We start from the raw sequence: 26,466 nt of genomic DNA, 5'->3' as shown, positions 1-26,466 counted from the left end.
TGCAATAGATTACAAATGAATTTCATGAAGCTCCTATTTATATATCAAGTTATTAATCTCAAAATTGATCTGACCATGCCTGTTGTAAATAATATACCACTAAATACACCCCAAAAGCGTAGGATTTGAGACTAAATAAATACGTAAATAACTATTTTTTGACCATTTGACTTGTGTTGCCTTGGTGATTGTAGTATTTCGATTTATTTTGCTTATTATGATTTTAAAAAAGGGACAAGTGAAAGTAGTCTTTCTTGATTTTAGGATCCAGACTCTATATACCGATCCAACAGAAGTTGTATTTGGATGTACCTCACATTCAGGTGTAATTTGATAATTTAACTAGAAACTAGACACATACCCTTGGTAAGATATAGACTTTCTGGAGTTTACTGCTAATTTATTCCTGTTGGGTACATCACAACGTGGAGCTGCTTCTGCATATAAGAACGTTAAAATTGATGTCATTGTTCTCTAAATAAAAGTAAGAACTTGCAGGTATTATGTAAATGGTAACTCCAAGGTGTCAAATAAATGTACTTTATAACATAGGAGGGGTTTTGTACAGTCGGGGCTTTTCCCTCTCGATGAAATATAAATAATAAATCTGTTATTTTTATGCAAGTTTTATGACATTTCAGCGACAAGTCTGAAAAACCTTGGTCATTATAATGCTGCTATGTGCTCTGCCTGGCAATAAGATCGAGTAGTTTGGGAGCAGCATAACAGGAACTTGTGGACATCACAGGAGGGTGAAGTGTGCCCCCGGGCTGGTCAGCCTTATTTTCAAAGCGGTGACAGGGTCAGGTCTCTGCTGTGGGTTATCATCTTAATTATGCATGGCCCATCTGGTCGACCATGCACTGGTGCAGGGCGGCAGCTGCGAGAGACTGTAACTGATAGAAGAGCGACACGATGAGTCCTGTTGACACCAAGTCATCCCCAACAAAAGGATGCCAATAGTCGGTGTAGCAGCGGCTTGTCCTCAGGGTTAGATAAGACTAAGTGTAATGCTAGTATGATTACTCACCACAACAAACAAGGAACTGGGCAATTGTTTGGAGTAAAAACATAAAATCTGTTTGTGGTATTTTGAAAAGGCCAGCATGACCACATATAGTAGCCACAAATTAAAACGATTCCTCTGAACAGAAGGCTCTTAAGCTTGAAATAATTTTATGAAAGCACCACCCACACTGCCAAAGTTTCGCAGTTTGTCAACAAGTTTATGGCTTTGTAAACAAAGGGTGATTTTGAGTCAGCTCCAGATTTCCGGCGTTGACATTACTGGCTTGGAGAAAGTAAATCATGCCGAACATTCTGAAGCAGTTGCATTGTGCAATTGTGCACGATGTGCGCGCGCGCTCTCACACACGCATACACACGACAGGAGTGGGAACGCAAGATATTTTCTCCTTCTCAGAGGATTAGGCTGAGAGAAAGCTCTCTGCATTTTAATCAAGGGTGCAGTTCGAATCTAGTAGTCTTATGATGTGACAACCATTGTTTTCTTTTACTCTTACCGGGGAGGTCTTGGGATGTGTCACTGTGCGCGATGACAGTGTACCTGTGGTCACTTTACAGAAGGGCTATTTGAAAACAGATACCACGGTATGATTTTCCGGAAACGCTCTGGTCCCGTCTGTGTATAAATGGGGGAAAACGCTGCTACTCTGCATGCACACCACTGCTGTACTAAAGATGTGCGAGTAGAGGTACAATACCAACAATGGCAGCCTCCAGAGTGTCATAACTCCAAGCCTTTATTCTCCCGAGACTTTGTAGTTTTACAGTTGAGAGTCGCTGGTAATAACAATGCGACTTCATTGTCTGTCCATACGAACGTCCGTGAACTCGCCATTTTTAATGTTTATAGCGTATTGTCCTCTGCGCACAAGTGGGTGGTTTCCTCACAAAAAAAACAAACTAACAGTAGCCATTAGAGGCCCTCCATGAAAACTGCATCGGTCAGCTAAGTTGTCTAAAGTGTGAATGCGAGTGTCTGTGACTGTTTCTCTATCTTTAGGTGTGCCCTGTGATGGACCGGCGACCTGTCCACTGTCGGTCTTGCTCCAGCTTGCTAGTTATGTGAAGATCTTTCACCTCTTTGGATGTTTGTTTTGTGGTTTAGGGTTATCACATCAGTGTCCGTTTGATAGCTATAACATGAATGAAAGTCCATTTACTTGCATTTTTCTATCCAACATTAAGTTGGATAGAAGTGGAATATAAGATGAATGGACTTCTATTAAAAGTTAATAGTATAAAATATCAACACTTTCATTGTTTGATTGTTTCGGCATATTCGACACCATCTGGGATACAAAGGAGTGGCCAGTTTAAAATGTTAAAGGCTGAAAGGAATCCAGTGGACATCAGCAGGGAAAGAGAGAAGCTTTAAGTGAAAATTTACAGGGCGAATATCCAGCTTTCAAATGTGTAATGTCAGCCCTGTGTTAGGAGAAAATAGGTCAGGCATTACATCAGACTACTGATGTTTTTGAAGCCTAACTGAATGACTAAGCAGTTAGCGCAATGCTTTACAAATTCCTTTTCAATAGCTGGGTAGGTGTTTCACAGGTAAAATATAAATAGATGGAAATGCTAACATTTACAGTGCGATGTGCAGCCATGGAGGATAAATCAGCCTTATAAAAATACATGGAGCAAACCTATTTGCCAAGATACAAAAATCGAATAATATGGATGAATATGAGAAAAAAAAAAAAAAAAAAAGGAGTTGTCATTTAGATGTGACGATTTTCAATATATGTATTAAACTACGTTGGTTTTAGGGCCCAGTTTGGAAAATATCACTGATGATAGATTGATGTAGACTCCTTGATCCAATTTATCATCAAAATGTTTTCCTGCACACTGAAAAACTAAAACATAATGTTTTGATTATCAGAACCCAAAGATGATCAGCGTGGATACAGATAGCAAAAAAATAAAACTCCACCACCCGCTGGACGATAAAGTGAGAGAATGCAGATTATTCATGCAGTCGATGCCACAAGCAAAGCATTGACATCTGTGCAGATAATCAGTTTCAGCAGACTAACTTATCTATTCTGGATGTTTGGGTTTCGACAAGACACCAGTCTGAAGGCTGTAGTGAGTTAATGTGAGCTTTACTTAGCAGGTGCAGACACACTGAACTGGACGTAGTGAAAAGGGAAAGAAAAGAAAGGAGAAAACTTGAAAATATGAGAGATTTTACACACACGGTGAAACGAAAATAGCTCAGCTAATGAGAGTGACTATCACTCAGGGCCTTCACTCTATATTATCAATAACAATTTATAGTCTAACATTACCAGGCTTTGGACGTTCCATGCATTCGTTGCTTCTTTGTCCCTCACTCGGCGCTGTGCAGACTGTGACCCTCTCTGAAGAGGTAAAAAAGTCCTGTCTAGACTTTGGATTTAAGATTGTCATCACATGAATATTTAATTTTGCTACGTACATGATGCAGTTACATTCAATGACAAACAAAACTATTTATAAAAAAAATATATATATAATAATAATTCATTGTAGTCTTCATTGCATTTGCATTTAGAAAGGTCTGGTTTCGTTCACTTTCAAAATAGTCTTCCATGTTTAGTCAGTATGTCTTTGCTTGCTCATGCACACGCCACATTTTCAGTGGGAGAATCCCCAGTGAGATGCACCAAAAACAGCAGCGGTATCATTAGCTCCACATGTAAACAAATAACGACTGCCAATAACTCTGACACACTAACCCGCCCGTAATGAAGTTTTCCCACAGCAAAATACATTTCAAAGACTGATTCTCACAGGACTAGAAAAAACAATCTGCAAGTCATGTGTGCAGACTGATCGGCGTGTGAGAGAAACAGTTTTCTTATGCCAGAAAGTTCTATCAGCTCGAAGTTTAGAGAGACAAAATGTTTATCGGCCGTCAAGTGACGCTGCCAGATTTAGACCCGGTTTACATGACAACGGTTCAAGTGACAACGCCTTGTTTATTTAGCATGCTGTTCCACGAGGTGGCGCTGTTGGTTGTTTTTGTAGTCAAACCACACATACGTGTGTGTAAGGAACAATACGCCGTAAACTTTAACACATTGGGGAGTACTCGACATTGTTATGGACAGATGACAAATTGGAGGCTATTCGGTGTGAGATTCAACTATAAAAACGACCAATATTGACTATAAAGCAAGAAGACGGACTGGGGGGGAAAAAAACATTTCCGGTTTCATCCGTTGTCGTGCAAATATGGCCTCAGTTGGCTATCTCACCCTTGGAAAATGCAACTCTGTAGATATTTAATTCATACACGGAAACTCAAGATAGAGATTTATGTCTTCATGATGTGATTACGATAATGTAAAAAGGAGAAGGCAAACATTATATCTAATGTAGATAAGGTATTAGAGTGAAATACGTTCATTGTCCTTGACCGGGGCATTGCCTTTGAACTGGAGCTTAAGACCCCTGAGGGAATAATACAGAACGTCTATGACAACCTTCTTCAGTCATTATATAAATGTGGTGAGGGGATTCCCTGTGAACTGGGAGGACGTTTATTCCTTCATACTGAATTATAAGAGAGACCGTGGGTTTGGACCTGGCTCAAACACAGATATTTCACAAAAGCAATGCATATCTCTGAACAATGTACTGTGATTAACAGTAATAGAAGGTGGTGGTGCATTAGGCTCAGATTTGATCAGCCAGAAGGGCATCTACACAATTCTATTATTTCAGAAATGACACTGATTTGTTGCGATGGTTTTGTTGAAAGATGGCAGCCAAACAGACATTGTTGATTTGAGTAATTTATTAAGAACTCTTGTGTGGTCTGTCAGGCAAATGTTGATAACTGCCTGGGATGGAGACACCTGTCTGTGAGAATTATCCACTCATCCACTTTAGTCTGACTACTTGTTGATAATTTCACTTTTGTATGTGGCGTGAATGGAATATGGTGTTGGGAAAACCACTGGAGGATCCATCACTTTTTGTTGGCATGCCAAAAAAACACCACCTCGCACAAAAACCTCACACATATTCACACAAACAAGAGCGTACTCAAAAACTCCAGTGCAAGATTACAGGGTTTAACCACTAAGCTGATGTCAGAGTAATTTCAGCAAGTGCTGAAGAAGTTCCTCTCACTTCTCTCAGTGTGACCCTGGTCATTTCCTTTAAGACTGACAAATAAAAGTTCAGCATTAAGCAAAAAAAAGGGCATTGAATATCCCTCGTTATTAATATCATCAAAAAGCTATTAAAAAAACACATGAAATAGCCATGAACTGTTAATGAAAATGCTGCCTGGTGACGAGTTTCTTCATTGTGATAAACAGGGGCTTTGTTGCTTATGCTCAAACGAAAAAGGCTCACATGATTTGTTGATCTCTTAGAGCAGCTCTTGGTAGGTCAGACAGCACACTAGGGGCACATGAGTCTGTGTTTACTCGGCTTTGCTAGTTTTGACAATCCAGGAGGAATTGCAGCTTGCTGGTGCAAAAGGCAACTCTACACCTCGAGCTGTGGGAGAAAAAGAAAATGTCTGAGGATGTTTATCAAGTGTACTCATGTCTATGAAAAGAAAAGGAGGCACTCAGGAGGGATTCTCAATGTTTGTAGGAGGACCTATTTAAAAAAAAATGTTTTAAAAATGTTAACGCTGTGTCACTATTTTCTTACGAGGTTTACAAAATGCTAAGGCAACAGGAGAAGAGGAAGATAACCCTTAAACATAGACACTTGATTGGATGCACATTACTTTTGGAAGTATCTTAAGCCATGTTTACATGAGAACGTTTCAGGTGAAAACACATAATCAAGTTTCACGGAAACACTTTTGTATGGACATACGACAGTGTTGCCTTTCTCTTACAGGTGACTCTCAAATATAAAACTACCAAGTCCCAGGAGAATATGAACTGGGAGTCGTGCCACTCTGGAGACCGCCATTGCTGTTATCGTCCACCTACTTCTACACGCGTGCAGAAGAAAGCTTTACTACGGCTGCGGTGCGCATGCACAGAAGCAGCATTTCACAAAAGTTGCATTTTCTCAATTTACACAGTTTTCAAAACAGTTCCACCTTGGGGGCTGTTTTCAAGTAGTTGGATTTGTGGTCGCTCCAAAAAAAAAAGAAAAAAGTTTTCCGTTAAAAACGTTGTCCTGGCTCTAAGGCTCTTATTTTTCGACCTCACATATATACAGATGACTTGACTATGATGTTTATTTGTGTAAATGTTTAATGATTGTCCCTATGTTGACGAAAGACACACAATGCTCTTTTACCAAGTACTGATGAATAAAACAGAGGGATACCCAGTTCTGAACAGACTACAGTATTGGCTCCTTTATAGTGAATGGCAGCTCTCTGAAACACAGATCTCTGTGGAATCTCTCTCAAAGCAGAATAAATGCCATTTTTTGAAGGGCTAATAATTTGTTTTTTTCCACAGCAGACATTTTGACTTGTCATAAAGGCAAAAGCAGAGGTATTGCTTATTGATAGATTTCAGTCATGGGTCATGGATTAGTGATCTGTTAAAATATGACTTGCGGATCAAATGTATTTCTCTAATATAGCTGTTTTCCACTGCTTCAGACTCACAAATCGTTACATTCTTATATTGAGAGCAACTCGGCGTTCATTGACTTACTCAAGGACACTTTGGAGATGGAAGATCGAAACTGCAAGATTTCAATTAAGAGCGACCACCGCTACCATCTGAGCGCCCCCAGGAAATATGTTGTCACGTCATTCATCAATGTTTAAAGTCAGTATGAAAAAAAATCACCCACTTGACCGCTGGTGAAAAATGGGCTAGTTTGAGCTCCGTTTACACAACAACATTTCAAGTTAAAACCCATCCTTTTTGTGTTTTTGGTTCATAAACTTTATCATTGACATAACTTTAAAAAAAAAAAAATCATGTCTGTTTACATGGAACGGGCTATAAACTATGCTGTTTTCATGTTGGGCCACCAGTGGGTGCTGTTGATTGTTTTCAAAATGAAACCATACACACATGACTGCAGAGAAAGAATATGCTATAAACATTATACGAACAGTGTTTTAAAAATGTTGAGTTTTCTCACGTTCACATGGGGACTGAGTCGGAGCGTTTTTAAAAATTTGTGTTTTCAGTGGCTCCGAGCAACATTGCCGTGGTAAACGGCACCAATGCTATAAAAATGGTTTTCCACCTGAAAATGTTGTCGTGCAAACGGGACCTTTTATTTATTTTTTTCAATACCATCCCCAAAACACAGAACATAAACAGAAGTGGATTTCTGCCCAAAACCTAATGTGCAATTTATATATTCCTTCATATTTCTTCAGGTACAATCCAATTTTGACACAAATAAAAGCTTATCATTTGTGCAGCTTTCTTTCATCATTAACTTTTGGAAACTATTCAGGATCAAGCTAAATATGTTAACGACGACCTTCTTCCTTTTCATAAAAGCGGATGACTTTTCATATATTTTGAAGCTCAAACTGCGGCGTTATATTTCTTGTGTGGTTCAGGGTCAGTCCGGAGTGACATGACGGATGTGGAGTGAGGTTAGGTCAAAAGACAGTTTTAGGGAGCCGCTATCACCCCCAACAGTGTGTGTAATGAATTCCAGTGTCACCCTGTCTACTTGATACGGTGCAGCCAATTACAATCAAGGTCGTAGTCAGTAAAAGGGAAAGAGTTAGAGTTTGCATCACCACCTGTGACACTCGCACTGTGCATGAGCACAGGGCTTCTGGTCTTTTTTTGTTTTTTTTAACTTGACTTTTCACTAAGGATCCAAACTATTTAAATTTTTCTTTTTTTTTTTACATACCCCCTCTTTGGACAAATGTAAAGCATTGTACTGCACTGTACCAAAACATTTTCACAAAGGGCAACCAGAGTATGCTAATTCTCACAAAAACAAAAAGAAAAACAAACAAACAAACAAAAAAAATTACATTTACATTTAAAAAAAACCAAACTCAAAACGTCATTTGATGCGCTCTTTAGGCCTGATAGAATGAATGATTTAAATTCTGTATGAGACTTTTTTGAAAAATAATCTAGCATGAAGGACTTTTTTTTGTTTTTTTGATTATTCAACTGCTGCAAGTCCGCAAGAGTTTTTATCGGAATTTATGACAGAAGTTCACAAACGAAGCTTTGTATGAGCTGATTCGTGAAGACCGTGTCATGCTGATATGAGCGTCTTAAATGATGTATCCTTCCTCCCTCCCTCTTCATCTCCTCCACTCCCACATGTTTTTTTTTTCTCCCTGTTAAACCCATCTGATTCGGCCACAGCCATCTGACACGGAACCTTGGAGAAATGTGTCGATGGATAGACAGAAGGCCAATCACTGTTTCACAGCAGGTAAATCTTGTAGCTCCAATGAGATCTCATCAAATCTATACTATAAAGATATGCAGCACGGACAATGCTCACGCCTCCATTAAGGGAGGCCTCCATCACCCACCATCTCAGCTCCATGGTCAATTTTCAAGACTGTTTGATTGAATTATGCAGTGGGTGGAGTGCAGCTGTGAACCGAGGGTGAAGATACACTTGAACGAGAAATACAAGGGCCTTTCTTGTGTAATTATTCCTTTGCACTACATCTCTCTAATGGCGGTTTATTCACAGTTCTAGGTTGGCGTTCTTACTTTACCTTGCTGTAGGGAGTCAAGGAAATAAGGCAGAAGTCATTTTTTGGGGGGGGCTAAATTTACAAGTGTTTCAGCCTTTTTGCGTCAGAGAATCCTCAGTTCCCTGTATTCTAGTCTGCTTCATCCCAACATGAGATAAGTTAGTGGACACATGCAGGATGTAGAGGCTTGTTTGGCTCTGGATGAGGCAATAGGCCAGAGTAGTCAGGGCTTTTCAAAAGTGGGGGCATGCTGCTCCAGAGCGCTGGGTTTTTGAAAATGGGCTTGGTGGCTCTCAGTGGGATTTCTGCGTTATGTGACAGCTGAACAAAGTTCCTTTGGCAGACAGAGCCGAGTCACAGCCACTGCTTGATGTAGAGTCTGAAAGCCAGAAACATCGCAGGCAGAGCAAAAGAAAAAAAACAAAAAACATACAGAAGCACGCCAAGTAAAAAAAAAAAAAAAAAAAAAAAAAATCTTAAGACATGTAATTGAATTAAATACTGTGTATATGGAAATTCCTCCGACACACACCGCGCCGCCAAATGTGGGTGAAAAACTGACTTTAGCAGGTGGCAGTAAATTGCTTGCAGGCTCGGCGCCGGGTGAAGAATTCTGATCTTGCCTCTGTATAAAAGCATGTCCCACACTGAGAGCGTGACACGACACAACCAGTGTGTGTGTGTGTGTGTGTGTGTGTGTGAGAGAGAAAAGTGAACACCTTGCTGTGGACATTGCTGGGATCAGTACAAACCCATATTAATTCTCACAAAATAACAGGTGGAATTTAACTGTTGACATGAGTACTCTTCCAACTACATCATTTAATAAACATGTTTAAGCAAATGTACAACAACTTTAATGCTATACATTTTTAATTGTGTTATTATTACTAACCATGTTCAACTTGGTGTTCATTGTGAAGTGAAAATTTTTTTTTAAATCAATGTGTGGTCAAACTACATTGACAGTACACACACTTCAATGCTTCAGTTCCGTCAAGGTTTTAATAACTGCAACTTCCAAATGGCTGAGACTGTAGGAAAAACAATCATAACCCACCACACAAAGCATGTCTCAAACCACAACAGGGGCTTAAGGCTCAAGGTTAAAGACTCCAAAAACAAAATAGTGGGATGAATAATTTAACATCCTGAGATTATAGACATTTTCTTTGTTAGTTTTAGTGAAGTAAAGTCTCTCAGAAGTAAAGATGGGACATGGAACGATTTTAAAGGAATGTTAAAGGAAATATTTTTCCCTGTGGGCCGCCTGGTGGCACAGGGGTTAGTGCTCAAATACCGGCCGGGCGTTGGCATGTTCTGACCGTACATGCGTGGGTTTCCTAAAAAAATATGTACGTGAGATTAATTGGTGACCCTCGGTGTGAATGGGAGTGTGTGGGACTGCCTGTTTTTCTGTGTTTGTATTGGTGACCTGTCCACGGTGCATCCAGCCATCGCTGGGATTGGCTCCAGCTAGTATAGAAGACGGATGAATGGAACACAAATCTGAAAACCTTGATAATCCAATGATTCAGAGTAAATACTTCTATTACGATTCGTAGAATGAGGAGAAATCTTCGATGAGTTTGTCACAATTGTAAGGAAAGAGCTCTAGGTGCTGGAGTGGCCTGCACACACTTCAGACTTTTTAAAAAATACAACATATTTGGTATTTTCCCAAAACAATTCCAGCCAAACAGATACATGTTTTGAGCTAGTTAAGCAAAGATGATATACTTTGTAAGAACACTGTGCAAGAAAAAGGGATCAAAAATTCTTTCATGAGAAGGAACGAGGTGTGGAAGCAGATCAAAATGGGATGTGCTGCAGTCTTGGCAGGTATCCAGATAAATCCACCCCCACCCCAACCAAATATGATGGTAAAATATTATGATAAGAGCAGACATAGTTTTGTGAATGCCCTGATAGGTGATGTCCCTTCACCATTGAGTCATGCTTTACCAGCAGGCACTGTATTGCTTTTTGTTTCGCCTGCTTGACAACATGCTCAGTTAGTTTGACAACAAAGTGCATTATTTGACTTACAGGTTTGTTTTGTTTTGTTTTTTTTAAATCTGTGCAGGCATTCACCAAAAGTGTCTGAGTTATCTGACTCGCTGATTAAAACTGCACCATTTCTTCTCTTTTCTACCAGTAGTTTCACTATGTTCTTTTTCGTTTTTTACTCTCTTATTGAAGTAAATTGTCATTTTTCACGTGGCACACACACACACACACACACACACACACACACACACACACACACACACACACACACGCACGCACACACAGATACCTAGTGAGCACTTAAGTAACACTACAGTTAGAACCAGCCAGGCAGATCCTTCAGAAGGCTGCACGTCGGAGGAGACGGAGTCAAGATGCGGAGACCTTTTCTTTAACCTAACATTTGATGGGGCCTGGTTGTCAGTGGCAGACATGAAGGTTTCACCATTTCAGATACAGGCACCCACACTGAATGCTTGATCACTACACAGTGCTTACAAAAGAATGGTGCAACAGACTAAACAAACAAAACAAAAAAAAAGTGTCAGGGGGTAGTTCTGTAGGCAGAAAAACATGTCAATGAAAGAGATAGACAACGTGTTAAAAGGCAGCAGCAGAGAGGTCGCAAGTACACCGAACAGCTGAGATCACTTGAAGTACAGAAAGAAGCGTTTCCTCAAACTACAAACAATTTGTCAAACTTTGAAAAAAAAAAAAGAACCTAATAACGAAAGCAAATGACTTCAGTGACACCCAACTAAAACTGAACAATTAAAAAGTGCCTCTGGCATGACAATATTGAGTAATCCTGCGTATTAAGGGATGTAAAGGGAGACTGATCAGGTAATTTTGTTACCAAAAGACCCAGAACACTGGGAACAAATAAAAGCTGATCACTTTTCCCATCTCCCGCTTGCTCTGGGGAACTATTATACTCTAAAAGTAATAACAGAGCAGAAAGGAAATGTGTGCTTGGTTGAGAATAGGCAAGAGAGAGGAAACGAGTGAAACCAGGGGCAACCAACTCAGCCACATGCGGTGGATAATGATAACACAGTAATGGAAGCTAATCAGCAATGCTATGTTGAAGCTCTGTTTTTAGCCAGCGAACACCAGAAAGCTTTGTTAGTGTGAGACCCGCACCCACACAAAGCGTTGGAAAACATTGAACCTATTAGGGACGTCAACCAGCACATTTTTATGAAACAAAAAGCACGCTGCTTTTGATAAATAAACCAGTTAAAGTGCTTGTTATGTGGCCGACAGAATACAGTGGCACAGTGGAATAAGTGTCATAGGTCACTTCAGTGGCGGTGAGCAGCAGCAGACATCTGTACTGAACTAGATGACATTGTGAGTTTAGATAGATTTGGGGAAAAATCGTGTTTCCATGCCCCTCGCCACTCCCCCCTATTTCTTCTGATCCTGGGCTGACCTTGGTGCCGCCTCCCAGTTCTGAGAAATGCCTGGTACACCTCTAATGTGAGGTGAACATGGGTGGGGTGACCTAATCAGATTAGAGCAGCAGCACTACTCTACATTATCTCGGTTTGGATTGAAATTTACAATTATTGCATTTTATTTTTCACAGGAGACACAGACAGCACTCTGTAAGCTTTAAGTCCTGTCTTTAAACCAACCAAGTGGCCCCCCGACTACCTCTCCCTTCTAAACTAAATTCCCTCACACCCTCTGTTACTCCTGTCTTAAATTATACAAATAACAGAGTTCTCGTGAAATGCTAATATACGTCGTATAAACACCATTTAAACATTGACAACTGGTGCATGTTTTACCATAATAATGACCTTGTGAGATCAAAGGATGGTATAAAATGAGTAACCTTTACTTTTTTTTGGGGGGGGGTTACCCTGCTGTTAAAGAAAGGCAACAAAGCGTTTTATCAGGACCGCCCAATTTTCACACTGTGGGGAAAACTAGAAGCAATTTAGGATCATGCTGTTCCCAAAACCCACCCCCGGATTTATTGGTGCACACAATTTATTTGCCACGTCTATGATCTGCTGTCTTTCACCCCATTTTAGCCTGTTCAGGTGGATTTTTTGATTCTTTCATAGACGCGGGATCTCTTCACAGCAACGTCCTCATCTCCTCACAGACCGCAGCTTCTCGATGCTTGACATTCGTTCTGCCCAGTAAATCCCCTAAACATACATCGACTCAAACCTTTGCTGGCCCCATGAAGCTTCAAACACGGGCAAATCACGCTCACGATGCTACTGCATATTGGCAGTGCTTACTGGAGTCAACTTCACACAAAAACATGCCTCAAGGAGTTGTAACTCACAGCGACAGCCATGTTTCCCCTGTCACATGCTCCAGTGAACATTATGATGCTATTGTTTTTGCAGTTTTGTTTACCCCTGCTGCAGTTAGTATTTGTTTCTTTGAAATAATAGGAAGATGGAGAGCGTTAGATCCCCTCTGTATATTGTTTTGAAAACTGGGTCACCGCAGTCTCAGTTTTTCTTTAAGAGATATACATCTGAGATAAGTGTACGATGGTAATAATTAGAAAATGCCCACGGCCATTTCTGTTCATCTTAGAGGACGTTTCTTCTGTTTGTCAGTTTATTCGCTGTTGCTGATATCATAAAGTATTTATGGCGTGTAAAAGATCAAAGAGGACACAGAACAAACACCGAAGCTGAATGAGTGAGATAAATGTTAGGTATTGGTTCACTTGTGACCCTTTCAATAAAAAAAATAAAAAAAAAGTACTGAGCCAACCTCCGTCTGCTATGGGTCACACTCCATGGTGGATGCAAAATCACCTCTCACTGTTTCATCACCACACCACTGACTGCCACTCCGCGGTACAAGTGGCTACACTGACCCCCGCCACAATCCTTTCCGAGATGCCCATCAACATTATCTCTGCAGTTGGCCAATTAGTTATCATTTGCCCTGTTTTGTTGGACTCACACAGTCCGACTCCCTCTGCTTCAATAAATAATTTAAGTAAAAAGGCACAATCGCAAATGCCGATAATTTGGAGTCTCATTTGTTCCCCCGAACCAATGCCGTCTGCTAATGGTACACCGCAAGAATTAACTCTCTTCGATGCAAGGGCAACAATTAAGTGGTTAAATAATTGATTAATTGATGCGAGTGGTTACAGGTTTAAATCTGCACGATGAAAGTAATACTTACACAAACGCATTCTGTTTAACATGGACTTTGGATACTTGCAGTGAAGTACATTCATTTCTTGTAGACTTACTTGGAGCTTAGACTTGCCTAACCCTAACCATTAGCCTGACTTTAACACGTTTTCAAAGCTCACGGCAATAACAAGTACAAATCCACACGAACATTGGAACACAACCACACACACATTTAGAAGCAGTATATATGAAATATAATATCCCCATCATAATTTTGTTGTATGAAATGCTTTTAAGACAGCTTTTATGTGGGTCTGTGATTATTAATGTATGTTTGAAGCACACATGCACACACACACACACACACACACACACACACACAGCACATAGATAATATCTTAATCATAATTCAGCGATATCATCTGCTTTTATGTTTAAAGCCCACAAACACAGACGAGCACATGGACATACACACACTTTATCTCACACTTGTGCTGACCTTAACACCAAAGCAGTGAGCCAAAGCTCTTAAAAGTCTTAAACTGATGGTCTGGATACTCTCATCTCCTGTTCGCTCTGTCAAGTCATTATAGTGCACCATGTCATTAGCTGATGGTGTAGTCATCCATTACAGCTGAGAGGGAATATAGCAAAGGTGAAGCCGGGATGATTCCAACTTCAAGATGTCCAGATCATGTGAAGGACAATTTTTCTTCTTTTTTGTCTTTGCTACTCAATATATCTTTCTCGTTGTCAAAACTTACCTCAGCACTTTAGTGATTATAGCTGGAATATGGAACCGAGACAAAGCATAGTTTAATACAAAATCTGCCTTAAGAAAATAATTTGGGACGAGATTGATCCAACGCATCCTTGCATCTCCATTGACCATGCTAAACACTTTTAACTTTGATGGATCTGGAAGCCATATGGTGATGTGGTGGGTAGGACTCTCACATCACGGGCCTTTATGAGTGAAGTTTGTGTGTTCTCATTGTGCATGCATGCATTTGTGCTTTTTTTGTGAAGGTGAACGTGTGTCTCGGAAGAAAGATCTTGGTCACATCTCACCTATTAGTTCCTATGGAGCTGCAGTTCAAACAATACAGTGTTAGTTCTTCCCACAAAGATGTTGCAAGCTGTTTCTCTGTCTTTAACAATGACTTAACAAAAAGTGTGTCAATTTATTTACTCATCAGCTTGTGTGATTATTGATTTTATGGTACAAACGCACTGGGCGTTTTTCGGTTTTAGTTTGGCATCAGTCAAATTCATTTGTGCATCCGTTTTAAAATGAGACCTGCGGCATGTTGAGCAGGCCATTCTATTATGCATCATTTCATATTGTTTGCTGACTAATTGGCTTGTAGACGCAGTTCGTAACGGCAGTCACAGTGTGACCATTTGATCCAAAAATTCAGCAACAAGCTGTCTTTGGCCAGTAAAGCTCCATATCAACCATTGTCATCTCACAGTTTTAGACAGAGGCCCACAGATTTGACCATGTTGCTGTCATGATTGCTCACTGGCATGTCAGGCAGCCAAAAAAGCAAACCAAAAAAACAAAACAAAAAAACAAACACGGATTATAAGTGAGTATTGACAGGCCCCGGACGGCAGATGGTGTATGTAGACTTAAGCAGTGAAAAGCTGGACTGGATAGTAGAAAAGTGCAGGGTTGTTGAGAAAATGTGGCTCCTTGGTATAATTATTGGAATCAAACAAAGAGCTACTCTTCCAACCAATTTCAAAGCTCGGAACTGATCAACTCCAAGCAGATAATTTAAACCCACTAGGTCCCACAGCGGAAGCATGCAGGTCATTTTTACCTCCAGTTTCAGGGGGAAACCTTTTAATTTCTCATCAGCACAGTAGATTTAATGTGAATCCGAATATGTTCCTCATCTCGAGATCTTAAATCTTTAAAAAACATAAACAATGAAAAGAAAAATCATTTAGCTGTATGAGTACCTCTTTGAGTGCATCTACAAAGACTTGCTCTCTGATTCTTGATGCACAACAGTGAACAGTAGTGGTCAAATAAAACATCCTACTTGATAAAGATCGTAAGTATTGACAAAGTAAACAAAGTCCCTTTGTTTGTATACATGCAGAGGAAAAAAAAAACTAAACAAACATCATACAACGTTTCAAGTAAACCCTTTGTGACATTTACAGTCTTTCAACCCTGCCATGTAGCATACCATGGACAGCCACTAGATGTCCTTAGTCTCTCTTTCTGGCTCCAGCCACATGACGTCCACACCCACCTCACCTGTTCCCAACCCACCAATCCAACTGAAATGTAATGCTATGTTCTTTATCAGATTAACATATATGCAAGCTTGCATCTTATTCAAATCTGATTGATTATACATTCACGTTTATAAGTGTTTCAGTTCTTTCTCATCAACCTGCCTCTATCTATGCACCTACCGGCTCTTGCAGCGTGAGGTAAACTATCAAACCAAATGACAACACAGACATCAACACATTCATTTTGACTGAATGTCTCACAGTGTAAAAACTCAGGCACAAAGACATAGTGCTGGCCTGAAACAGCCACCTACTTTATATATTGGTGGTTTAACAGGCAGATGAAGTCTGTCAGATGGGATTATACCACGAGGTGGGGAATGTTTTTGTTTAAGGGAAAGCACTGTGATGCACTGAAAAGCTGACACTTGTGTTTTGTTGTAGTTTAATGTTCATGAGATGATTGGTAAATACAGCCAAATGGAGTTGAACTTGAGGAAATCCCTGTTGCCAATGCCAAAAAAAACAAGTTCAAGCTTAAATAGTCCTTTCTCACTATATCTTGTTGGCATTTTTGGCTGTATATGCACAGTCTGCATTCTGAACCTTTTTACTAACTTAGTTCTTTCATATGTTTTGTCAATTCAAACTCAAATCGTTAAAATAAATGAACAAGGAAGCTCTGTCAGTAAATATATAATCATCACAGTGAGGGGGGGGTAGGGATTTGGCTTGTATGAGGAATGTAACACACAGTCACAGTTCATTGTCTTTGAAAATAATAGGAGCAGGATGACAAGGCAAGGAGTGATTCCAGAGGAATGCAAGGCAAGACAAGTGTGAACCTTCGGAGAAGAATATTTATGTTATAGTTTCATGCTAATATTATGTGGCAAGCAATTACATCTGTATTCAGAGGAGAAAGCTTCGCCATAATTGAGAATGACATAGAATGCCTGGTTACAGGACAGTTTGATTCAATGAAGAATGTCATCCTCCAGTCTTGACTCATTATACTTCAGCATTTATTGTTCTGGAGGCTAAACAATGAATTTCAATAGGCTAACATTGATTCATTATATAAATATATGTGTGACAAGTGAATGTGCACAAGACACAAGTACACAAGTCTTTCTTTTTGTGTGTGAATAGTGGTGGATAGAAAGAGGGAAAAAAAAAAAAAAAAGAAAGAAAAAGTTCATGACACTAATTCTATAACTGTGCATAATATTTTGGTCTGTTATTTATGGCCACATCCAATTGTTAATAACCAAGCAAACGGCTTTAATATAGAACATACTTTCTTACATTACATGTTGCAGTTCTGAAATCAGGAAACTGCTTTCTTATAGCGACGTCAAAGGGGCCCAATTCATTACAGCCACTGAGAAAGGAAGGGGGGGGGGGGGGGGGAGAGAGAGAGAGAGAGAGAGAGAGAGAGAGAGAGAGAGAGAGAGGGGGGGGGGGGGGGGGGGGGGCTGGGGGGGGTGGGGGTGGGGGGAGTCATTAAAGCTCCTGGTTTGAGCCCAGCCCATTCTGGATATGTAAATGTCTGAGGCACAGAGAAAAACACAGCAAGAGAAAAGCAAGGAGGGAGGATGCGAGTGAGAAGAGGAGGAGGAGAGCAGCATGAAGAAGTGAGTGAGCGATCAAGGGAAAGAGAGCAAGAGAGTGAGGGAAAGAGAGCGAGCACTCTGAATTGTGAGTGGCTTACGACACTCAGTGAACAGAAGGTGCTTCTGCATGCGCTGTCAGTGTACTGGTCTGCTGCAAGGGATTGCGCGCTCCTTTGCTTCCCACATTTACCGCCCCTGCCTGCCTACCAGCACCAGCCTTCAGCAGCCTCTTCCAGCTGGCTGAGAAAACACCCGGAGAGCGAGCGAAACCTGCGAGCCACAGGGGATGTGAGCGGCTTCTTCAACGATATGAGCCTCTGTGATGACATGGAATACTGTTATACAAGAAAACAGTGAACAGGGTTCACCTCTTTAAATCCTGTTTTTTTTTTTCCTCTCTCTCTCTCTCTTCTCTCTCTCTCTCCCGCTCCCTCTCCCTCTCTCGGCTTGCGTCCGTCACTGAAAGCATGTTTAACCGCTTGGATGGATCTAAAGCTAACAAGTCAGAGATTTTTTCCAGAGATGGACGATAATACATTTTGACAGATCTGCCGAAACTTAAGCAGGACGGGAGGAGAAAAGAGCAACGCAGATATTTAAAAAAGATTCTTCCTGGACCTTTTTTTTTTTTTTCTCTTCTCCTTTCTCTGGTTGTCTCTTCCTCCCTCTGATCATTGCAGCAGAGGACTGCGGAGGAGCAAAAGAGACAGAGCTCATGCATGCAGACAGGGGAACTTGCACATCCTACCATCTCGCTGAAAGCTACTTGGATTCCTTCTCTTTCTGGCTCTTTCACTTGAAGAGAACTAAGACATTGTAAGCCTGCCAAGGATCTGGTGTCCACTGAAAAGAGAGAAGGGAGGGGGGGGGGGGAATTTGTACCACAGTGGGGTCTTTTTTAGATTCGCACATAATTAGTGTTGGGGCACAAAGCGAGATGCTGAATGGAGATTGTCAGCTTTTGGATAGGGGTGAGTAGGACTCTTTTCGAATAAGATCGATCAATCAGCGGCGACAGATTTATTTTTCATCCATCTCCTTTCCACCCACTGCTTGATATCTAACATAAGAAAAGAGACTTGCTCTTTATTCTTCACCGTTCGATTCCCTTGATGGACTAATAAAATAAATACATCACTGTCTGCAACTCAAACACAAAGTGATTATTTTTTAATTAAATATGATGCGATGAATTTGATCTGATAGGTGCAAAAATAACATCCAGATTGGTTCAATGGACATTTTCTCCCCGGCATCCCTGGATATTTATGCTAATGGATTTCCTTCTAATTGGACTGTACTTAAAGTGGCCACTGAAGAAGCCCCCTGGGTTGATACTGTGTTCATTGGGCATTTTTCTCAGAACTGTTCCGTTGGTAGAGGGGGTTTGTCCAAGGCTGTGCCGCTGCGACAGCAAGCTGCTGTACTGCGAGGGGCTCAACCTCACAGACATTCCCCGCAATTTGAGCAGCGCCATGGGCCTGTCTATGAGAGAGAACAACCTGACCGAGCTGCGTGAAGGCCAACTGGCGGGTCTGTCACAGCTCACCTGGCTCTACCTAGATCACAACAACATTGACATTGTCGAGGAGGGCGCATTTGACAGGTTAAGGCGGGTCAAGGAGTTAGACCTGAGCAGCAACCGGATTGAGAGTCTGCCAAATGGCACATTTAGGCCCCTCCCAAACCTGCGCATACTGGACCTCTCCTACAACAGGCTCCAGGCAATAGAGCCCGACTTGTTCCATGGCCTTAGAAAGCTCACCAATCTGCATTTGCGCTACAACGCTCTCAAATTTGTGCCAGTGAGGATTTTTCAAGACTGCAGGAGCATGCAGTTTCTGGACTTGGGATACAACCAACTGCAGAGTCTGGCACGAAACTCCTTTGCTGGCCTCTTCAAGTTGACCGAGTTGCATCTTGAGCACAATGAGCTGGTTAAAGTCAATCTGGCCCACTTCCCCCGCCTCACGTCTTTACGTACTTTGTACATGCACAACAATCGTGCCACTATTGTTGTCAATACCTTGGACTGGACATGGCATCTTTTAGAGAAGATCGATCTGTCAGCTAATGAAATTGAGTACATTGAGCCGCATGTTTTTGAGAGTGCGCCCAACCTCAAGGTGCTGATGTTAGACTCCAATCGTTTGACCTCTGTGGACCAACGCATCCTGGACTCCTGGTCATCCCTGGACAGCATCACTCTGGCAGGGAATGACTGGGAATGCAGTCGAAACGTGTGTGCCTTGGCCTCTTGGCTGAGTGCCTTCCGGGGCCAACGTGACAATTCCCTGCTGTGTTCAAGCCCTGACACTGCACAGGGTGAGGATGTGTTGGATGCTGTCTATGCTTTCCAGCTTTGCGAGGATCCCCCAATGGAGGTAACCACAGCCGGCCTGTATGCCTCGACGAGGGACCTGGCCCAGGGTGGCTCCGTGTTCCTGGGCCCATTTACTCCCAATCCCTACGAAGGTGAAGGTAGCGAGGTGGTCACCAGTTCTTTCACCGTCACAGTGGGCCATGATGACGTGGAGAGCACCATGCAGATCCACAAGGTGGTGACTGGCACCATGGCACTCATCTTTTCTTTCCTCATCATAGTGCTCATGCTTTATGTGGCATGGAAGTGCTTTCCAGCTGGAATAAGGCAACTGAGGCAGTGTTTCAGCAGTCAGCGTCGTAAGCAGAAGCAAAAGCAAAGCATGCAGCAGATGGCTGCAATTTCTACACCGGAGTACTATGTTGACTATAAACCAAACCACATTGAGGGAGCTTTGGTAATTATCAATGAATACGGCTCATGCACTTGCCAACAGCAACCTTCTCGGGAATGTGAGGTGTGACCCTGCTTTTTGAGTAAGTCTTTTGTGTGATTATCTGGATATACAGTGAATCCCTTTTTGGATACAGTGGGGAGGAGGACAATGTGGGGACAGAGGGAATAACTGGATCTTCTGGACTATTTTTAATTCACTGTGATGTGGAAGGAGTTTGCTTTATGTGGCTGACTATTTTGTGGTGGATTTACTGCAACTGCTAGCTACTGCTTACCTGAAGTCACAGGGCTTAATGGGCACCTGACTCTTGGACCTGTTGATGTTCTACAGAAACACGGAGGAGTACATTGTGGGCACTGAGGCTTTTCTCTCATGGATGGATATTTGAGCTTTAATGTGTCTTTCTACTTCAGGACATTTAATCATTGTTTAAAAAGAAACTGGGGACACACAAAAGAAGAAAAAAAAATGAAAAAAAAATAAACCATTTGTATTATGGTACTCACAATATTTGACAAGCATTTAAAATATACAAAAAAAATGTTTGAGTTCAATTAAAATGTAAAAAGAAATTCTATGTAAAATATGTTAAAAGACAAAGTGCAAATGTGGACAAAAAATGAAAAGAGGATAATCTATTTCTTTTGTAAACTACTAAAAAAATGTTTAAATAAATGAATTGCTATTCACAGTAAACTCATTTGTATGTGAGAAGCCTGTCAGAGAGGATGAATGACAACAGACGCAGTCTTTGCGCTCGTGGACTAGAGAGCCATGACTCTGCAGTGTATCGAACCCAAAAAAGAAAAAAAATAAATAAATGAGATGAAATACGAAGAAAAAGAAATAAATAAAATGGGGCAGAGGGATATCTGCATCTCATCTCCAATGTAAAATCCATGGTCTGAACTTTAGATCTGTTTTAATCACATTTGTTATTTTATCATTCATTGTGTTGGCGTTTTATCAGTGTAGTTTCTTTCCCCCGTTCTCATTGCCTGTGAATAGATTCAAATGATCTATTTCATTTTTATTTTTTATTTTCAATTTTTTTTTAAAGTTAGCAGTTACCTTACTATAATTTTGTTATACGTGTATCATCCAAGTAAAGAAAGCAGAGTGTCAAAGATTTAAAGCTATGCCTCTCATTGCTTCTCACTCTTTGGCTGTCACAGAGGAGTGTATAGCCTCCCTATAATAAATCAAGCACACTAAAGGCAAGAACCATTCAAATCATGCACATGTACTTGAATCAAAATACGATTCAATATCGAACTCACTGGTTAAATTCAAGGGAGACTTGCACATGCATTATTAGTCACTGTGTTTTTTCGTGTAATGTAAAATGTTTGTTGAATACAAGGCCATCTTGAGGTGTGTGTATATATCCTTCTTCCTCTAGTGTTCATTGTGTAAATTGGTGCACTGACAGATGTGTTTCCTGGCTCCTTTAACATGAACAGTGTGTTGTGTGAGAGGGAGATGGTGGATCACAACGGCTGCAGAAAGAGGGAACAGACTGCTCTCTAGTGTGCATATTCTCATACTGTGGCTGCATTTTACCTATTGTGCACCAGGTTCTGCAAACATCACGGCAGAAGCAACATTAACATAAATAATTTTGCAGCAGCTTTTCTGAAAAAAATAAACAATGCATCAATTTACATCTTTCTTTTTTTGTTAATTTGCTCTAAATTAAGATAATGTTTACAACTTGTAAATCAGCAGGAATAAAAATGTTGTAAGAACTCACAGACAATCATTATGTAATTAGTCCCAATAAGAATTGGATTTTTTCACAAGATTACAAGTACAACTGGCGTTATCTGAACAAGATACAAAAAAGGAAATGGGTAAAACCCAGTTGTGTTAAAGATGGTTTGGGTGTGGTTCAAATTGGTGGTCCTTGCTGGGGCGTGTTAGAGAGGCTGGAAGTGAGCACAGCCTGAGAAGAAGTGCAGAGGATTTAAGGTCCCCCCAGGTAAATCTGTGTGAACATTTATTCATTTATTTATTTTGGCAAGAGGATTAATTCTCGTAGAACCACATGGCCGCTCAGTGGTTGTGAACATAAAAGAAAATTGGAGTAACATGGACACATTTTTCAACAAAATTTGGGAAAATATTCCCAGGATTGGACATAATTTATTGAAATATGTGTTAATTCTCCTAATCAGAAGATCACCAACTGCTGGAGGGACTTATGTAGTGACCCTCGGGATATCCATATTAAATTACTCCTTTTCTTCCCACAGCTCATAGGATTTCTCTCAGGTAAAATCCCATTACACACTAATCATCCTTATTAATGTGAGGCGTATGATGGGAATTCTCAGTTTTGCACAAAATTGGAAACAAACTTTTCATTCCACACTTCAATCGCAGCAAAAGGCCCTAAATATTTATGTCCGATTCAACTTTATTGCCGCGGCAATACAAAATGCCCAACTGCTATTGCAAAACATTTATATGCAAATTGCATCAAACAAGCTGACTGAACGCTTTTGAACTGCTTATATCTATAAGTGTGTTTCAGTTTACGATCATTTTGAAGGAGTTTGTCTTCACAAAATAGTTTCAAACGGTGCCCAATGAAGAGTTTCCAAACTGATCCTAGTAAAATGAAGCAAACTGACCTTTAGCATTGAGTCAGGGTGACACATGAGGCTGCACGATGCAGCAGTGGTTGGCGTTATTGCCTCACAGCAATAAAATCGGGATTCAAATATGGATGGATTGATGGATGGATGGATGGATGGATGGATGTATGGATGGATGGATGGATGGATGGATGGATGGATGGATGGATGGATGGATGGATGGATGGATGGATGGCACATAGTAAGAGCAGTTAGCTGAAGCTACATTTGCAGATTGATTAACTCTTTGGAGTCTCTCTAGTCATAAATGTTAGAAAAGAGAACAGCAGTTGCAATGCTGTCCTCAGGCCTTTAGCTACTATGATTTTAAAATGCAATTATGCATTATATTTATAATCTTTGCACTGAAAATAAATACAACTTTATTCAAATTATGCTAATATGGCTTTCGCTTTATATCAATCATCATTGGGCAACATAATATAGCATCAACACTATGATGAAAGTGTGACCTTAAAACGGAACCTAGAAGGCTAGTGAATGATTCACTTAAAGGTATGTGTGTAACGACAGCTTCGTAAAAGCAAATTATCTTCATTTTATTTACATTTTTTTACAAGTTAGTGTCCTATAGCATTAAAGTATTCGGTACATTTTAACAGGTACCAATGCGCTACATAATGTAAGACGCTTGGTTATATCGTACATTATTAATTTATTTTCATTTCCTACATAATACGACTAGAAAAGAGAAACAGCAGCCAAGACTCCTGAGGGTTGGAGCAGAAGAAGAAGGTGTAGTACAAGTCTGCGTGTAGTACTAATGCCTAAAATGCACCAATATTGCAGTTATTTGTTGGGAGGCATATTTTAGGGAGTCATAATGGCTTAAAGTTGCCATGTGGGATTTATGAGTCATCTGTTGTTTATGGTAGCAAAGGTGTCCCACTTTAAGACTCAACGTAGTCATTAATCATAACCTGTCGTATCATGCGAATGCAAATGACTGCTGTATATAAGTCAGGGCACTGTGATGGGGAACGAGATTTATTTTATCTCCTTCATCTCTGCATCATCTCCGGAAATCTGCCTCCGTTCAAGTCCTTCACAGCCCCTTAAACATGTGCCTGTGGGGTGTATTTGAGATTGTGGAGCTTCATTTGTATAAATATTGGATGATGCCTTGCATAGGGGCCAGCACTGGCACCACTATTGATTTCATTTCACTCTTTTCTTAAACAAGCAACCAGTGCAAAAGGTGATGGAGAACGGCTCTGAATATTTTAGAAGCTCTGAGTCCTGAGGGCTGTTGTTAAACTACTTTAGACTTCTCACAATCCTGACTCACCTTCACCTCCCCCCCCCCCCCCCCCGACTCTTTCTGTATGTCAGTGAGACACAGTAAATGTAGGGAGAAGAAATATTGATTCATCTAACTGACAACAGATCAAATCTCTTCTTGACCTACGCCTTAGGTGATAATTCCCCGAGGGGAGATACGTGTTTCTCAGACAGCATCCATTACATCAGACTTGATTGATGACGTTCATTGAAAATCAATATAAATGAGTAGTAACCAAAATGATCATAGGGTTAACAATTGTATTCTTTTCTACACATTTTAAACCCTAAGCTAATTGTTGTATTGATATGGGAATTCATGACTGATCTGGCAATATAGGCGGTTGACACAATGATTTGGGGACTGTTCTTCAAACATTGGTGAATAAAAATAAATAAATAAATAAATAAATAAAAAGTGTGAGGATGTGCATTTGCACAAGAGTGTAACATTGCAGAGCTGGAGCTGTTTTTCGAGCCAGACGTAATACAGGGGATGTATGTGCAGTGTACATGCAAATAGGTCTGCAACCATTGTCTCGTAGCTTATGTGTGCTAATTTGACCATGTGGTGTGTGCTCATGCAAGATATATCTCTAAGTATGTATGGTTCTAAATGCACACGCCCGACCTGGGAGTCATGTGAGGTCTTGGAGCTATGTTGTAGGCCAATAATAGGGCCACCACTGAGATGAAAAGTCACAAAAGGATGAATGATAGCAACAAAGTTAGTGACACAAGGAGTGAAGGTCAACACAGTAAATAAAAAACAATAATTCTGAGTCGGTGTGCACAAAAAGTAAGGTGTTTTGCGCATAAGGTGAAGGTAAGAAATAAAGGTCAAACACTAACAATAACAAAGATCCTGCAGACTCAAACTGAATGTGTGGTTACTTGCAGAATTCCTGACCAACACATTTTAGCTGCACGCCAATCAGCGAGAAGTCACAACTGGCCTCGGGAATCCTGTTGAAAAAAGACGCTGGAAAACTAGCTTTGTGAAGAAAGAGAAGACGGAGAGAGAGACACAGTAGGATGCGGCATATACAAGGAGGAGTGCATGTTTACATCAGAGTGCCGGCATGTAGTGCCTGTGCAGTCTGCAGGTATTTAGGAAATAGCTCGCATCACAAAGGGGTGGAGGGTCTAAGAGAGGCAAACAGATCCTTAAAAAAAATAAATTAACCCGGCTTCCTGTGAGGGGTATTGATCGGGCAACATTCTGCCATCTCATTGGGACTGGGACTGTGCCGCATAATAAACACTTAACACCCCCTCATAACTGGATGGAGAGCTAAATCACGGGTGGCAGCATGTACTGCAGTGGGCTGCAAGAAGCTGGTGATGACTAATGACAATGTGTGGGTGGCTTTTCCACTGCTTCTTTTATAACAGGTGGGCTATCAGGATCAATAGTCTAATCATCATCAACATTATCTGTGGATCCCCAAACCTCTGACACACTTGTTTTCTCTCACTTTGTCGCACATCTCCCCGCTCTTCCTCCTCCCAAATCCTGATTCCGTCATTGGCACAAGTGTGATATCACTGTTCTAAATTCGCTGATATCCTCTGACAAAATCCTCTTGTTTGATAGCATGTACGAGCTTGGGATTAATTTAGAGAGGACAGCAAGAGGGAGCCCCACTCTTATAGTGTTCAGGAACATTCACATGGAGAATCAGGAGAAGTTTAATTTGAAATGAGAAAATATTGTTTTCTTTTAATATGGAACAAAATGTAGAAATGGAAATTTTACTAAAGAGAAGGCTTGGCCAACAGGGGATGATAATTACATCTATTAACCAGGCTACCTCTCAAGGTAGCCTATAGTGCTTTCTGCACACTGCCTCATTTGCATGCACCATACAGAGGCAAGCCTGAATTAATAATAATGACAGAGTCATTATTTTTTACCTACAGTACATGTGGTTCTGTAGGAGGAGCAGTGGTGGCTGCTGAAGGTGAATGAGGGCACAGATAGCAGCAGAATATTCATTATACTGACCCAGAGGGTGGAAGAAGAACGGGCCATTATTACAACTATTAGGATTGCATATTTTTCCTTTCTTTTCTTTCTTT

At 40.7% G+C, this 26,466-nt stretch overlaps 2 protein-coding genes across 3 annotated transcripts in view; one reads left to right on the top strand and one right to left on the bottom strand.

Annotated features, from left to right (window-relative positions):
• The window catches only part of ctnna2 (catenin (cadherin-associated protein), alpha 2), a 349,228-nt gene that overhangs the window by 126,828 nt on the left and 195,934 nt on the right, over positions 1–26,466 (bottom strand). The gene's annotated exons all lie outside the window — the stretch shown is intronic.
• Positions 17,775–22,180, top strand: lrrtm1 (leucine rich repeat transmembrane neuronal 1). The gene has a single exon (XM_080464726.1). It carries the CDS (start codon positions 18,932–18,934, stop codon positions 20,507–20,509), a length of 1,578 nt encoding a protein of 525 aa, XP_080320852.1. The 5' UTR covers positions 17,775–18,931; the 3' UTR covers positions 20,510–22,180.

The sequence above is a fragment of the Lipophrys pholis genome (assembly GCF_963383615.2).
Source record: "Lipophrys pholis genome assembly, chromosome: 5".
Lineage (NCBI taxonomy): Eukaryota > Metazoa > Chordata > Actinopteri > Blenniiformes > Blenniidae > Lipophrys > Lipophrys pholis.
Note: the sequence above shows the minus strand (reverse complement) of the source record. Positions and strands in the feature narration are given on the sequence as shown.

Coding starts and splice junctions, on each gene's coding strand:
- lrrtm1 (XM_080464726.1), top strand. CDS start 18,932: ATGCTAATGGATTTCCTTCTAATTGGACTGTACTTAAAGTGGCCACTG.